General features: G+C 41.5%; 1 protein-coding gene across 1 annotated transcript in view; it reads right to left on the bottom strand.

Moving 5' to 3' along the window:
• Nucleotides 1-8,790: 8,790 nt before the first annotated feature.
• Nucleotides 8,791-16,921, bottom strand: part of MICALCL (MICAL C-terminal like) — a 65,702-nt gene continuing 57,571 nt past the window's right edge. Inside the window, exons 6-7 of the mRNA XM_036762449.1 lie at nt 12,924-12,997; nt 8,791-9,238 (exon numbers count right to left, since the gene is read on the bottom strand). Coding sequence (XP_036618344.1) covers nt 9,054-9,238; nt 12,924-12,997 — 259 coding nt within the window. The 3' untranslated portion in view covers nt 8,791-9,053. The remainder of the gene's footprint in view (nt 9,239-12,923; nt 12,998-16,921) is intronic.

Below are 16,921 nucleotides of genomic sequence, written 5' to 3'. Positions count from 1 at the left end.
TTTTAAAGCCCTCTGTATCCTGGCCCCTTCCACTTTTCCAGTCTTCTTGTACCTTACTCCCCTCCATGACTCTATGATCCAGTGACAATGGTTTCCTTGCTGTTCCTGGAACATCACACTCTATATCCTAACACTGAGCATTTTAAATGGCTATCCCCCATGCCTGAACTTTCTCCCTCCTCATCTCTGCTATCTCTTGGCTTCCTTTAAGCATGAGCTAAAGTCCTACCTTCTACAAAAGCCTTTCTTGGTCCTCTTTGCTCTCAGTGCCTTCCCTCTGAGATTGCCTCTAATTTATCCTGTCTATATCTTGTTTGTACATGATTGTTTTCATGTTGTCTCTCCATTAGACTGATGGCTTTTGCCCTTCTTTGTAATCCTAGCAGTTAGTACCTGGCATTTAAATAAATGCTTGTTGAATGACTGAATGGAATGAAGAATGGAAAAGAACACAGGCAATCTTCTTACCATGAAAAGTCAAAAGGAGAGATATAAAAAGCTATGGGACCATATGTTTTCATTCCTGACTCTATGAAATATTTATGAATGCAAAAAGCCAGGTATACAAACATTCATTAAGGAAATAGATAAATGAATGATACCTCCATGAAAGCTTGCCACAGAGGATGACTCATGTAATTTCATGTCCTTGTCCTTGGGGGTCACATTCAAAAAACAGAATTTTACCCCTGTGGCAAATCTGATGGTTTTGATACTAATCGAATGTAAGCTCCTTGAGGGTGGGGACTGTTTTGTTTTTTGTCTTTGTATCTCCAGCTCAAGCATCACTTTCTACACAGAACCAGGCTTTCTTGATCTTATCCCACAAATGCTGGTGCCCTACTTCCCAAACCATTTTGCATTTATTCTCTTTGTATTTAGTTTTTATATACTTACATATTTGCCTCCCTTTCCCCTTCAATGAAAGGTTTTTGAGAATAGAGACTGTTGTATTCCCAGCTCCTAGAACAGTGCCTGGTTCATAATAGTTAATAAATTCTCATTGATTGATTGACTGATTGAAGGGGAGTATGATTTTTCTGAAAACTTAAGTGTTAGCTGAAGAAAGTCAAAGCGTAATACGGATGAACACAACCATGTTATTCAGGTTTGATGTTTCATAGTTTTTCCCGGTGAGGATTACAGGCTGGTTCGATGTGCCCCTCCACCTCTTTGTTACCTGGCCCTTGCCCTGGGAATAGCTTTCAACACGGAGTCCTGTGACATCTGAAATGAAATACGGTTGCTCCCCCTGTTCCTCTGCTAATGTTCTTTTGCAAATGGCCCCCTACCAATTGATTGGAGGGGGTTAAGATTGCCGGGTGCCCCACCCACCATGTAAACATGCTGATGGAGGTTATTTTTGTAGATTCCTCTGTATGGCCCAACCTTTCCCAGCTCCTGTCATGGAGACTGCAGTCGAAGTATTCACTAATTACTAGAGTTGCACCCCTCGAGTTGATGACTTGTGTAGCCTTGTGTAAGTCATTTGAGGGGGTGGCTTAGATGGCTCCTGAGGTCCCTTCCAGCCTGAAACAGGGGCTCTCAGTCCTTCAGCTCCTCACCTTTGCTTCATTTCTGCATTAAAAGGAGAACTCATCCAATCTCTTTTTCCTCCTCAACTTTTTGAATGAGTTAATGTCACTGAGTCACTGAGTAGCACTGACAGAAAAAAACAAACCAGTGGGATGAAATAGGACACTTTCCCATGCACATGAAGCTTCTTAATACAATAAACTCCTAAATCAGCACTGACTGCATTCAATCTCCCCAGTTCCCTCCAGTCCTGCGGCTCCCAGTTGCCCCTCTGCAATACCCCACCTCATGAAGGCCAGATTTAGATGGCTCTGCCATCAACCACCCCTGATGGGTATTCGTCCATCTTTGACTCGAAAGTAAAAACCTGCCAATCTGCTTCCTGAGAGGAAAGAAATGGGCTAAAAGAACTCTTCATTTGACTACAGAATGCAGGGGACATCAATCTCCTCCCTTTTTTGCCAGGCCCTCTCTGTGGTACAGTAGCTGCATCTAGGACAGTGTTTATTGATTCCAATTATCCTAATATTACCAAATGCCATCTTCCAAATGAAACCATAAAGCCACATGTTGTGTTTCACAGCTTAATAGCTCTATCTTATTTCTGATCTCAAAATGCAAACTTGTGGTTTTTTTCCTCATAAAGGAAATGTACCAACAGCAGAGACAAAAAATCATCTTAGTGTGAAAGAAACACGTTCCCTGTGAACAAGAAGTACAGGAGGGTGTTCGCTGGAAAATAGCAACTTACCTTTTTGTTCTTTTGGGAAGGAAGGAGGACATAAGTGAGCTGAGCATTGGGGAAAGCTGACGACTCCAGCTCCATGGCCCACTTCACCTCTGCTCTGCTAACAGTCCCTTTGGCACTAGGGTAGCCTCGAAAGCTTGACATATGTCCACCCCTCGGCTAATTGGAATCCCTTGATTTTGCTCCTAACCTGCATGAATCTGGATCCGAGATCTGACCATGAGCCAGGTTTCTCGTTCAGTTTCCTCTGTCCTGATGATGCTACTAGCAGACTAGTCTTTCATAGGGTGTTTTAAAAAAAGTCTGAAAATGCTTTCCTTGGCTACAGCATACTCATACCATAATAAAAGAAGATTTACTTGAAACAGGTGCAGCAGTCTAAAGGCCCAGGGTACTGTGTGTAAATGATCCCAGGGGAAATGTTTCATCCATTGAGAGTAATGAATGAAAACATTTTCAAAAGATTTCATTGTCTTAACAGTCCCAAGGAAACCATTTTATGTTTCATCCATCGAGAGTAGCAAATAAAAACATTTTCCTGTCTTCTCAGCCCCAAATAAAATTTTTTCCACTTTAGCTATTAAGAATAATGAATAAAAGTATTTTGAAAAGATAGCACTGTCTTTACAGCCCCAAAGAAAGCATCTGTGTAGACCTCTTCAATGCAAATATTTAAATTGTATAATTTAGAGCAGGAAGGGGGCTGAGTGCGACTTCCTCATTTTACAGATGAGAAAGTTGAGGTGCGGAGAGAATAGTTATTTCACCCGTATAGAATATAGTGAGTTAGTGGCTGAGCTAGGGCTAAATTCAAGGTCTAACGGGCTTCCAGATCAATAATCAGCCCCTTGCCAATGCAGATGCAGCCTCTATGTTTTAAATGGTGGCAGAATCAGTATGCTTCGGAAATGGATTACAATTTTAATTTAATTTAATTTAAGTTTCTATTCACCAGCCACATAAGGCTGGGTCTTTCAATACGAAACTCTCAAAGAGAAAGAGAGAGTCTTACGTCTCTCACATCTGTGAACAAAACCCGTGTGCCGTAAGTGGCGGGAGTTCTTTAAGAAGCCCCAGCCGTGAAGAACACTCATCATTTTCACATCTATCTCTTCACTATATGCCCACCTCAGTAGGTGGATTAATTAATCTATCTCCCATACCAGGCAGAAGACCAAATGCATGTAGGATGCACAAGTCACATATCTATTTCATCAGCACCACCAGAAAGCACGTGCTTCAATCTCAATTCAGGCTTTGAACTTTGGTACAGTAGAGAAGAGCTTGGGAGCCAGAGGACCTGGGTTCAAATCCCACCTTTGATGTATACTACCTGTGTGACCTTGGGGAAGTCACTTTGTCTCCCTGGGCTTCAGTTTCTTCATCTGTAAAACAAAGGGGTCGGACTAGATAGCCTTTAGGGTCCCTTCCAGGTCTAGATTCTATGGTGCTATGAACTGAATGTTGAACAGGTTGAATGTTAAGAGTATGTCCTGGAGAGATTGCTTTACATAGTGGAAAAAACCCTGGAGTTGAAAGAGATGTGGGTTCCAATCTCAGCTTCAGCACTCACGGAGCTTTAATTTCCTCATTTGCAAAATTTGGATAGTGATAATATCATCTCAGTGGGGGAGCTGGGTGGTACAGTGGGTAGAGTGCCAGGCCTGGAGTCGGGAAGACTTGAATTAAAATCTGGCCTCAGACATTGACTAGCTGTGTGACCCTGGGCAAGTCACTTAACCCTGTTCACCTCAGTTTCCTCATCTGTAAAAATTAGCTAGAGAAGGAAATGGCAAACCATTCCAGTATCTTTGCCAAGAAAACCCCAAATGGGGTCATGAAGAGTTGGATGCAACTGAACAACACCAAATAGCATTTCAGTTGTTGGGAGGATATAGAGTTGGGAATGCCCTTTGTAGCTAACCTCCTCGAAAAGGACCTCTGCAATACGTGCTTCCACTTTTTCTCCTCAAACTCTCTTCTTTACCCCTTACGACCTAACTTCCAACCTCATCATTCCACCAAAATTGCTCTCTCCACAGTTACCAGTGATCTTCAATTGCCAAATCCAATAGCCTTTTCTCAATCCTCATTTTCCTTTACCTCTCAGAAGACTTTTATGCTGTCAATCACTGTATTGGTAATTAAGGTGGGACTTTTTTTTTTTTTTACAGTTTTCCCTTTTGGAGCACTAAAGTAATCAAATACCTTTGTTTCTTTGATTAAATGCGGGAGTCTTTGATGACCTGCTTAAGGAACAAGAAAGCCTAGTTCACATAGGTTTGAGTAGCAAGGTTGTGCCGCCCTTTGGTCTTGAACAGGGTATATAAACTCAGAGGTTAGCATTTTGTTTGGGGCTCTCACTCACTGGAAGAGTGTTGTATGATTTGACTAGATGAGACTCCGGGCAGCTGTTGTTAAGAGTCCCACCCCGCTCCCCCCACCCCGACTTGAAAACCCAGATGTTGACGCTTCCCTGGTAACTATGTACTGAGATGTTGGACAGAAAGCTAGAAGCCATCTACTGGTTTGTGTTATTTGATCTGTTGATACTTTCTGTTTGTAATTTCTGTTTGTCTTTGCTCTGAAGTTCAGGGCACTCGCTTTTCCCCCTGAACTAAGTGAATGATATATGTATGTTTGATTAAAGTGAGATTGTTAACTTCTTAAAGTTGTTTTCCTTAGAAAAGCAGATCAAAGAACCTGTGCTTGAAGCTCTTCTGTGTGCTGGTGTTGTTGGTCTTACACAGTAGTGGCAAGCCACATTGTTGATACAATCACTGCCTTCTCCTTAATACTTTCTCTAAATTTTGGGGACAGCGCTCTCTCCTAGTTCTCCTCCTACCTATATAACTGTTCCTTCTCAGTCTCCTTTGCTGGATCCTTGTCCAGGTGATTCCCACCAACTGTGGGTGTTCCACAGGGTTCTTTCCTGGGGATCTTTCTCATCCCCCTCTATGCCACTTCATCGGGTGATCTCATTAGCTCCCATGGATTTAATTCTTATTTCTATTAAGATGATTCTCATATCCACCTATCCAGCCCTAATCTTTCTGTTGACCTCTAGTCTCCTATCCCCAGTTACCCTTTAGACATCTTGAACTGAATGGCCAGTAGACATCTTAAATTCAATATGTTCATAACTGAACTTACTATATTTTCCCTGAACCACTCCTCCTTCCAAACCTCTCTATTACTGCAGAGGGCACTACCATCTTCCCAGTTCCCGAGGCTCGCAACCTTCGGGTCATCCTGGACTCCTCACTATCTCTCACTCCCAATATCCAGTCAGTTTTCAATGTCACCTTTGCATTATCTCTCAAATGCACCCCCGTCTCTCCTCTGCTTCTGCCACCCCTCTGGTGTGGGTCCTCATCACTTTTCCGTTCCCCACTCCAGTCCATTCTCCATTCAGACACAAATGTAATTTTCCTAAAGTGCAGGTCTGACCACATCAACCTTATACTTAATAAACTCCAGTGTCTCCCTATTGCTTCCAGGATCAAATACAAAATTCTCTGTTTAATGTTCAAAGTCCTTCATAACCTCCTTCTTCCACTTCTAGTCTTCTTACACCTTACATCCATCCACTCATGGCATCGTCTTCATGATGTCCTGGTCCTCTTTGAGAATGAAGGACAAACCATAACTCAACCCACTCACATACTCTTGGAACCAGTGGCTTCCTTGCTGTTTCCTGAACAAGACACTGGATCTCAGCTCCAGACATTTTCTTGCTACCAACCCCCACCCTGGAATGCTCTTCCTCCAGATCTCTGTCTTCTGGCTTCCCTGACTTCCTTCAAGTAAGAACTAAAATTGCAGAAGCCTTTCCTACCCTGTCTTTATTCTAGTGCCTTCTCTCTTTTAATTAGCTCCTATTTATCCTGTATATGGCTTATTTGCATATATTTGTTTGCGTATTGTCTCCCCTATTAAACTGTAAGCTCCTTGAGGGCAGGGGGCTATCCTTTGACTTTTTTTGTATCCCAGGTACTTAGCACAGTGGCTAGCACACAGTAGGTGCTTAATAAATGTCAAAGTGCTCTGCAAGTCTGAAAATGCTACATAAATAACAATGATTATTGTCAAAGAACCTATTGACAATATCCCTTGGGCCACTCAATAGCTTATGTACTAATATATGAACATGCCTCCCCCATATGATAAAACAGAAATAGCAGAGTAATAATGGAATCTCGTTAGCTGTTAACAACTCATACACAAATAAACAGATAGGCAGATAATAATAACAGTTGATGTTTATACAAGGTGTCCCAAAAACCTTGAGTTTTAATAGTAGTAGTATTTTAACATTTGCAAAGCACCCTATATGTGCTTTCTCACTGGATCCTCACAACAGCGGAGGAAGGTTATTGTTACTATTAGGCCTGTTTTATAGATGAGCAAGCTGAGGGTCAGAAAGTTTAAGTGATTTGAGCAACATCAAGTATCTAGTAGTTTTTGAACCTGGGTCTTTTCTAATTCTAAGGCCAGTGTGCTACCTTGCCGCCATATGTTCTGAGAATAAGGGCCAAGCCTAACTCCTTACAATAGAAGGCCAGACATTGACAACCTTGATTGTGAGAACCTGACCATATTGCCCATGGCTAAATTGGAACTCAAGGCATGAGGAGAAACATGTGTCTAGATAAATACCAAAATGATGGATGGGCCATTTCAACGAATCAGAGGACATCACACAAAGGCTGAACTTTAACCATCTTACAGTCCCCCCCCCCTTTTTTTTTTTACAAAAGGTGTTGTTATGGTGGTTTAGGCAGTCACAGACACAGATATTGGTTTCAAAGATTAACTTATTATAAAGACTTTAAAGTTATAATGAGTCAAATTAATTACATAGTCCTTGAGTCCTAGGCAAAGATAATAGAAGCGCCTTTTACCTAGTAACAAACAAAACCTTTAGCCAACCTGAGCCAATGGAGATACCCAGGATTTATCTAGCCAATGACAGACAGTTCTTTGAAGAGTCCCAAATGGGCTTGGAAACCATCATTCTCTTCTTATTGATCCAAAGGCTTTGGCTTCCACACCTACCTTCATGAGTCTCATGCTAACCACTAATGGAAACTTCAGAAATCTGGAGCTTGGACATGGAAGTGCAGGAGTGTGGAAGTCCATGAGTTAGATACCAGTCAGAGAAAATAACAACTCCCAAGTGGTCTCATTCTTTGAATTCATCCTGCATATTTCTATTGGGTTGGAACCAATTTCCTAATTTTATATCATTACAATTTTGAATTGTATGAATTGGAATACATGTGACCACTTCAAGGGACTCATTAATGCCACTAACTGGGACCTGGTATTGTCATATTTTAGCAGCAGGTAAAACAGAGGTTGGATGTTTGATGCCCAAGATCAGGGTCTCTCTCATTTTTTTTCTATCAAGGACAGTATATAAAACCCTTAGAGAACCATGAATTAGGAAAGCCTAACTACCCTCCAACTTGCCTTTTCATGTTCTGGACTCTACCAGATAGAGTTCCCCAAAGGCAAGACATTTTTAAACCTACAACATTTTGTCAAAGCTGTTCATCCCTCTGGTATTAAGTAACAGTTTGGGACTTGGACAAAATTAGGACTCAAATGTTGTATTAAAAGTACATCCCCTGTGTACATTACATTAGGGTTTGCAAATGCACCTGGTAAATTAAACCCACCCTAGATTGAATTCACACCTGCTATACTGGGTGTTTGCTTTGTGTAATCAGTGGACTAAGGTGTTTCTCCTCCTCTTGAAACCCAATTTAAATATTAATCTAATCTTTAAAGCAGTGGAGCTTCCTTCTGACATTTAAAAACAGTTCATCCATACAACAAAAGCAAATATGGATAAATTAATGGGGAAAGAAAGTCTCTTTAAAATGCTAAAGCACAGAGAGCCTTCTCAATGATATCCAGGGATTAAGAAAGCTCAGTCTTAATTGTAACTGTAAAGCTCAAGTGTTCGTGTGTCACTTCCATAGGGACAAAAGATGATGTCCATTCTCCAGGCACAGCTACCCGGAGAGAGCAACAGAGTGTCTGGTGACTTGGCCAACATTTTCAAAATAGTCCTTGTAAATCTCTAGGAGCATCTGGGAGAGCTGTTATATACATGATTAGACTAGTTATTAGCATCATGATAGGAGCATGGATCTCAAGTTAGAAGGAGCCCCAAAGGTTATCTAGTCCAATTCTTTCATTTATATGTGAAGATTGGCTCCTGAAGAGATGACTGCCAAATTCACACAGGTACTAAGTGACAGAGACATGATTTGAACTTTGGTCCTCAGAATACAATCTAGTACCCTATTGCTCTACCATGCTATTGTTCTTTAAAAAAAAAATCTGTCTGGATTTTTTCTGGGTTTATCTGTGTATGACTTTGAAAGGAGAATGTGTTATAATTAGCCATTTTTGCTCCCAGAGCCAATAACATAACATTTGTGTGATGGGGAGGAGTATTTACCCAAGGACACTGTGATGCCAGTCTCAGGGCAGTGCCAGGTAAAAGCTTCCCTTAGGGTATAGCTGCTCTGCATGCTAAGCTTCATTGTTTCTCTGTTGCCGAAAGGGCAGCAAGCCTAGTAGTCTGTGCTCCCTAAATTTCACTCCCCCTGGCATAGCCCTAGTTGCCCACCAGTGTTACAGCTCCGGTAGAAGAATTTCCCCAATCACGTTTCATCAGGCAACTTGTTCTTTTTCTGACCCACAAGATACTTGAGCTGCCACAAGTGATTGGGATGCATGCACCCAGGCTTCTTCACGATCTGCTGAGTTGATAAGCTCGAGATAACATGAAATTTTCAAAGTGTTGATCTTCGGCTTTTTGTTTCACTCTCTGCTCCTCCAAGGAATCCACCAGTTTGTCCCTCTGTTCAATCACTCTCATCATCTTGGTGAAAATCTCCTGTTCCTCATTTCGAACTTTTTCATCTTTTTCACTCTCTAAGGAAAAATGGGAGGAAAAAGTCACCTGCGTTAAAATCAGCCAGGGCGTTTATTTTATTAATACTTACTTTTTTTGTTGTTGTTGATCCAGGGTCTGTCACTCAATAAATAGGAAACGAAATAAACATGAGGAAGTATCACTAACAGCTGCAGATACTCTGAGATACCTTGAGCACCGGGCAGCTCCGATTCCAGTGAGAATGGACATAAAATCATGAAGCAATCACTCCATTGACAACTGATGGTATTGTCTCAATTGTTTGTGCCCTGTTCCCTGAAATTTCTTTGTGTGCAACATATACATATATATATATAAGTGTACATGTTCTTCATCACGCCTCCCCAAGTAGAATGCAAGTGCCCTGAGGGTAAGAACTGTCTCACAGTGAGACCATAATACTGGCCTCCCTGCTGTTCCATCTCCCAACCCCACTGGCTGTTTCCCATGCCTGGAATGCTCTTCCTCATCATCTCATCCTCCTCAATTCCCTGGTTCCTTCAATTCTCAGCCAGAGTTTCATCTTCTTCAAGAAGCCTTTCTAAATCCTCCTTAATCTTAGTGCCTTTCCTCTGAGATTACCTCTAATTTATCCTGTCTACATCTTGCCTGTATATAGGTGTTTGCATATCGTCTCTTCCACTGGACTGTGAATTCTTTGAGAGTGGTGACGGGGTTTTGTTCGTTTGTTTTTGTACACAGAGGGCTCTTTCCAGTGCCTGGCTTATGGTAAGCACTTAATAAATGTTACTTAACTGACTTTTTTATTTGTATCCCTAGTACCTAGTACAAAGTGATGGTTAATAAATGTTTGTTGGGTTGAATTTTGTAATTAAACCGTTAGACCTCCAAGGACAGAAAAGACTGTGGGAGAGCATAAAAAATGAAAGAAGATGGGATATTTTCCTTAGAGGGAATGGTGAAAGCCAAGGGCAGTACTATCTATTCACAGTAGACAGGCTTCCTTCCCTTTGCAATCAGCTTCTTCTTTTTTTTTTTTTTAATGCAGCCTAATTAAAAGCTACCGCATTTAAGCAGGGACCATATGTGACCGGAGTATGGTTATGAATGCTCAGTAAGGAATTCAAAATAAACTATGGCTAAGTGATTTTTAGTAGTATGTCTCTCACCAAATTGTATTGTAGCAAATTAAACTCAGTATCCAGGCATATAAATCTGACATTAGTTCTGTGCAATCCGAGGAGCATCCCATAAGCCTGCAGTTATGAGGTCTGCCTTATTTAAATCATCCTCTTTCCTGTATTCGTCCCTCTCTTTGCAACCTGCTTGCTTCTTGCAGAGATTTCAGTTTTCCTTCTCCTTCATTCTCCTTTCCCTGTCTGCCCCCTACACTGGTCCCTTCTCACTAAGAACTGGCCTGAAGTCCACTGGGGTCCATGCATAGACTTCTGAGGGTCTGGGAACTTATTTTTAAAAATATTTTCTAGCTATATTTCAATACGATTGGTTTCCTTCATAATCCTCTATGCCCTTAAAATACTATTCTAAGAAGGGGTACAAAGGCTTCATCTGATTGCCCAAGGGGTCTATGACACACAAAAAAGCTAAGAACTCCTCCTGCTGATTAGGGAACATAGAGCCAGAAGGGACCTCAGAGATCCTCTGAGCCTTTTCCTCATCATTCATTCCACAAGAATTTATTAAAGGTTTACTGTGTAAAAGCACTCTGCTAAGTGTCTCCTTCCATTGACCTGGATTCTATGGGAAAGGTAATATTGAGGCCTAAATCAGGTCTTCAGGAGGATGATAATGGAAATCCAGGGCCATCTCCAGTCATCCTGATTTATATCTGGCCACTGGACCCAGATGGCTCCAGAGGAGAGAGTGAGGCTGGTGGCTTCACACAGCCCTGCCTCACTTAAATCCAATTCACTTACAAGTCATGGCATCACCTTCCTGATGTCACAGTCCTCTTTGAGAACGAAGGACAAAGGACAATAAAAATGGGATGATAGTGATGATATGCTAGGGACTGTGAGGGCTACCAAAGTCTGGTCTCTGCCCTCAATGCTTTAGCTAGGGAGCCAGGATCATAGGACCCCTCCTGGAATTCCACTCTCTTATATACTGTCCTCCTGTATTAGAATTGGATTGTAAGCTCTTTGAGGGCTGGATTGCCTTGCTTTTTGTATCTGTATGTCTGGCACTCACCACAGTGCACAAAATATAATCATTGCTTAGGAAAGCTTTTCTTCATTCGTTTCTTACAGATTTAAGGCTACAAGGCATCTTATAGGTCATCTGGTTGTACTCCCTCAAGGTCACACATGTAGTCAGTAGCAAGGTTGGAAATCAAACTCCGGCTCCAAACCCAGCACTGTCTCCACTGTACTATATGCACGTCCATTTGTGGACACAGGTGAATGAAAGTCACAGTGTGATTTAAGGTGGGACGGCGACATCTATCTCTCCCTAACACCAGATAATAATTATGGCTGTTGTTGATTCATGTCTGACTCTCCATGACCCCATTTGGGGTTTTCTTGGCAAAGATGCTGGAGTGGTTTGCCATTTCCTTCTCCAGCTCATTTTACAGATGAGGAAACTGAGGCAAACAGTGTTAAGTGACTTGCTCAGGGTCACACAGCCAGTAAGTGTCTGAGGCCAGATTTGAACTCAGGAAGATGAGTCTTACTGCCTCCAGGCCCACCGCTCTGTGCATTGTGGTGCCAAGTAGCTGCCCAGATAGTAACTGCCAAGCACTAAAGAATGAATACTCCCTAAGGACAAGACCTGTGTTTTTGCCTTTCTTGGTATCTCCAGCGCTTAGCACAGCACCTGGCACATAATAAATACCCAATAAACACTTGTTAACCGACTGACTAAAGAAGCAGTACAGACAAGAACCAGAATAGCCCCCTTAGCACACTAGCTGCCCAGACACAACTCCTCTACTCTTTTTCTTAGAGATGTCCGCAGAGCCCACACAGGCTGCTGGGAAGCACCATCCTGCCCCAAGGGTCCAGGATAAACTCACCCTCTCCTTCCCTTGGCTTAGCCAGGCTGGGGTCTTTAAAAGAGTCCTTTCTGGCTAATGTAAAAATGTTGCTGTAAGCACCAGGATGAAGCACGTGGACACGGGCTGGTAGGGTCCAGGCAGGGCAGGGTGGGACAGAGAGAGGTGGGCCAACATTTCATTGAACTCTTTTCCTGGGCTCCTACATGAAGGAAGGAGTGGGAGGACTGGCTGATAAATGGCTGGGCCATCTCTTCTGGGTCACTCTTATAACCAACGTACGGGGTATCTCAAACTGCACAAGTCCGAAACAGAACTCATCATTATTGTTATGACCTATTATTATTATGCTTGTTATTATTATTATTATTATTATTATGGTCAAAGGGCCGCACATGGCCTCTAGGCTGCAAGTTCCCCACCACTGGAAATCCTACAATGACATGGATTTCCTTTGTATTTCCATATGTGGGCGTATTTTGTATCTGTCAACCCACAAATACAGCTTCTCCCCAATCTAAATATAACTTCTCGCAGGGCAGAGGTTGGGTCATTTTTGGTTTTGTACCTCCGCACTCAGTGGCACAGTGTCAGGCACAAACTGTGGGCTTAAGAAATGCTTTCTGAATTAAATCGAATTGAATTCTTCACTCGGGCTCCATCCTTTTCCTTTTGGTGTGGGTCCAAACAATGGCCCCTTAACTCACCTTCCATGGACATTTTTTCTCTTAGCTTCTGCTCCAGCCTGCTTTGGTGGTCTTCCAACTCTAATTCTTGAGCCCTGAGCATCACAAAATAGAAAAAGATGATACATGTTAGTGATTACAATTTTGAATAACCTCAGACTAATATGCTATCAAAGTATCCTGTCATCCTCCCGTAGCTGGTGTCTGCTGCCACTGGGGTCCCCATCTCCAGTGTGACTAAAAGGATCAGGCCTGTGGTTCCTGTCAGCAGCATAGGTAGATAGAATGCTGCACTTGGAGTCAGGAAGAACTGGGTTCAAATCATGCCTCTGATGTTGTGGCCACAGACATGTCAATCAACCTCTCTGAGCTTTAATTTTGCTCACATGTAAGATCAAGATAATAATTATCTGTAGAACTTATAGCTTGGCTGTTCAGTAATAATAATATTTATAGTTAACAGAAAGTACTTTAAGTTTGATCCTCATAATAGCCACTGAGTTAGTTATTATTATCACCTCCACTTTACCCATCACAGGACCAGAGAGGAAGGAATATTAGAAGCCATTCAGACCAACTCCCTTCATTTTATAGATAAGGAAAACTGAGACTCTGAGAGGATGAGTAACTTGCTCAGGGTTACATAGCTAGTAAGCTTCTGGGGAGGGATTTTTGATTTGGGTCAGCTGTACCAGGGGAGGCATTATTATATACATTTTTAAAACTCAGGTCAGCCACCAAAGTGATTTTCCTGAAGTGTACATCTGCCTGTCAGAGATCTATGGACAGGGGGAGAGTTCATGACCAAACAATAAACAGAGAGGTTCATTGGGGTAAAAAGATGGTTTTGATAACATAAAATTAAAAAGTATTTGCACAAACAAAAGCAATGCAACCAAAATTAGAAGAACAGCAAGAAATTAGGCAAAAAAAATTGTAGCAAGTTTCTCTGGTAAAGGTCTCATTTTTCAAATATGTAGAGAATTAAGCCAAATTTATAAGAATAAGAGCCAGCCTCCAATCAGTAAATAGTCGAGGGATATTAACAGTTTTCAGAAATTAAAGCTATCAATCATACAGAAATGCTCTAAATCAATAATACCTAGAGAAATACAAATTAAAACAACTCCAAGGTACCACCACACCCCATCAGACTGGCTAAGATGACAGAAAAGTAAAATGACAAATGCTAGATGTGATGTTGGAAAATAATGCACTGTTGCTGGAGCTAAGAACTTGTTCAGCCATTCTAGTGAACAATGTGGAACTATACCCAAAAGCTAGAAAACTGTGCGTACTCTTTGACCCAACTATTAGGTTGATGCCCCCCAAAAAAATCAAAGAAAAAGGTAAAAAAGACCCATATGTACAAAAATATTTAGAGCAACTCTTTGTGATATTAAAAAATATAGGAAACAGAGGGGGATGCCCATCAAATGAGGAATGATTGAGCAAGTTATGGCACATGAATGTGATGGAATATTATTATGCTATAAGACATGATGAAGGGGATGGTTTCAGAAAAACCTGGCAATTATGAATGGATGCAAAGTGAAGTAAGCAGACTCGGGAGAATAATCTTCGCAGCAACAGCAATTGTAAAGAAATCCAACTGTGGAAGACTTAGCTACTCGGATCAGTACAATGATCCATGACTATTCCGAAAGACTCTTCAGGAAAAATGCTTTCCACCTCCAGAGAAAGATCTAATGGAATGAGAGTGCAGATTGAAGCATATAGTTTTCTCTTTCTCTCTTTTTCTTGTTTTATCTTTTCTTTTTAAACATGGCTAATGTGGCAAATCTGGCTTCAGACACTTACTAGCTATGTTACCCTAGCCAAGTCACTTAACCCTGTTTGCCTCCATTTCCTCTTCTGTAAAATGAACTGGAGAAGGAAATGGCAAACCACTCCAGTGGCTTTGCCAAGAAAACCCCAAATGGGGTCACAGAGAGTCAGACATGACTGAAATGACTGAAGAACAACAACGAAGTGGGAATATTTTTTGTGAGACTTTATATATATATAACAGGTGTCTTACTTGTTGCCTTCTCAATTGTGGGGGAAGAAAAGAATTTGGAACTGAAAATAAAAATAAAACTGAATTTTAAAAAGTGTAATAGAGGTCTGACCGTGTCAGCTCCTTACTCCACAAACTCCAGTGGCTCCTTATTACCTTCAGATTACATAAAGTTCTCTGTTTGGCATTTAAAGTTCTTCCTAACCTTGCCCCTTCCAGTCTTCTTCATTCCTCATGCTGCCTTTGGGGTTCCTCTCTTCTCCAACTATGAGATGTTTCCCTGGCCATCCCTTATGCCTGGAATGCTCTCTCTCTTCCCTCTTCCCTCTCCCTCCTTACTTCCCCAGCTTCCCTCAAGACTCAGCTTCCACCTTCTGCAAGAAGCCTCTCCCCATCTCCCTCTACCCCCACTCTGGGCATCCCCTGAAGAGTGACACAGGGGAAGACACTAACTGATGGCCAGTCAGTTCTTGGGTACTTTTTGTCAGAGTTCATTCCTTGAGGGAAAAGGTGACATGGAATTTCCAGACTGGCCAACTAAGAACAGACCAAACCCAATCTTTAGTGCTGGAAGCCCAATAATCATAACAAAAAAATTCTATTTATTGAGCCCAGAAAAATGGAATGACTTCATTGAATCACAGATCTAAGAACTGGGAGGTCCATTCAAGGTCCTGTGGTATAAGCCCCTCATTTTAAGGAACTGAGGCAGAGAGGCTAAGTTACCTCTGAAGTCCACACAGTTAAGGAGTGTCTGTAGTGGGATTTTTGAAGACAGAACCTCACATGTGCACGTCCAAGTATAACAATACAACTCCTTCCCCCCAGCTCCATAAAGTGTGAATATAAAGATAATACCGTATATGAAATTTCTCTGCATACATGTCACATCCTCCTTAGCACATAGCACAATTGCCTTCCCAGAATAGGCCCTTGATAAATATTTATTTAATTGCTGAATGACAAAACCTTATTAATTCTGGCTCGGCTCATTCAGAATTTGTAATGGCTAAGCCTGGGCTGGTCTGAGATTTGTTAAGAAGAAAAACTGTAGATTCATGGGAATGGGAGGATAAGGGAGGGATCCTTGGAAGGGGGTAGGTTAAGTAATAGGAGGGCAAGGCAGCCAGGAAGGATAGGAAATAGGAGATAGGCACAAACACAAAAACAAATATGAGAAGTAGAATTTGTTAGGGAAAGTATATGTCTATATAGGTATGTATGTGTATATGTGTATCTGTGTATCTATATCTATGTATAAATATATCTGCGCTTAATTTTAGCCTTCTGGGGGTGGGGGAAGGAAGGGGAGGGGAAAAAAGAATAAAGTAAAAAGTACACAGCAGAAAACAAAAGAAACCTAAGAAGGAAGCAAAGAAAAGATGGACAGCTCTCAACACAACACATAGTATTTATTACATAGGTTTTCTTGAAATAGAAATTTGTTACTGTATAATTTGAATCCACTGTTAGGTTCTGCTGTGCACATGACAATGCTTTTTTTTCTTTTCTCATTTTGTATTTAAGTTTCAATATTTAAGTTTATAATGTTTCTTTTTCTTATTGTGTATTTAGATTTCAGTAATAAAAAGAGGGAAAAAATGAAGAAAAGCTCTGCTAAGTTTCATAAATAACTCCCCATAGAATCTTTGAAGTCATGGGATACTGCATCAGGAGAAAAAGAAGAGACTGAAAACCTGTATATCCTGATGAGAGTAAGGTACAGGGGAGGAAGAGGAGGAGAGAAGATGAAGGAGGAGGAATGTTGGGTTTCACTAAGAGGTGGGTCAGTTTCAAGTGATAGTGAGGTCTCACTAATGAGTGACCACCCAGATGGGTCATCAAAGTAGGGTGGACATGGAGGTCATATAAGCTCAGGCATTTAGAAGAACCTTCACAAAGGATTTTTAAAGTCACTGAGGAAATTGTAGATGATGTGGAGAAGGGGAAGATGCAAACCAAGTGCAGAAGTCATTGGTTAAGGTAGAAGGGGATGTTG

This window comes from Trichosurus vulpecula, chromosome 6, assembly GCF_011100635.1.
Source record: "Trichosurus vulpecula isolate mTriVul1 chromosome 6, mTriVul1.pri, whole genome shotgun sequence".
In the NCBI taxonomy this organism is placed as follows: Eukaryota; Metazoa; Chordata; class Mammalia; order Diprotodontia; family Phalangeridae; genus Trichosurus; species Trichosurus vulpecula.
This window is presented reverse-complemented; position numbering and strand designations above follow the sequence as displayed.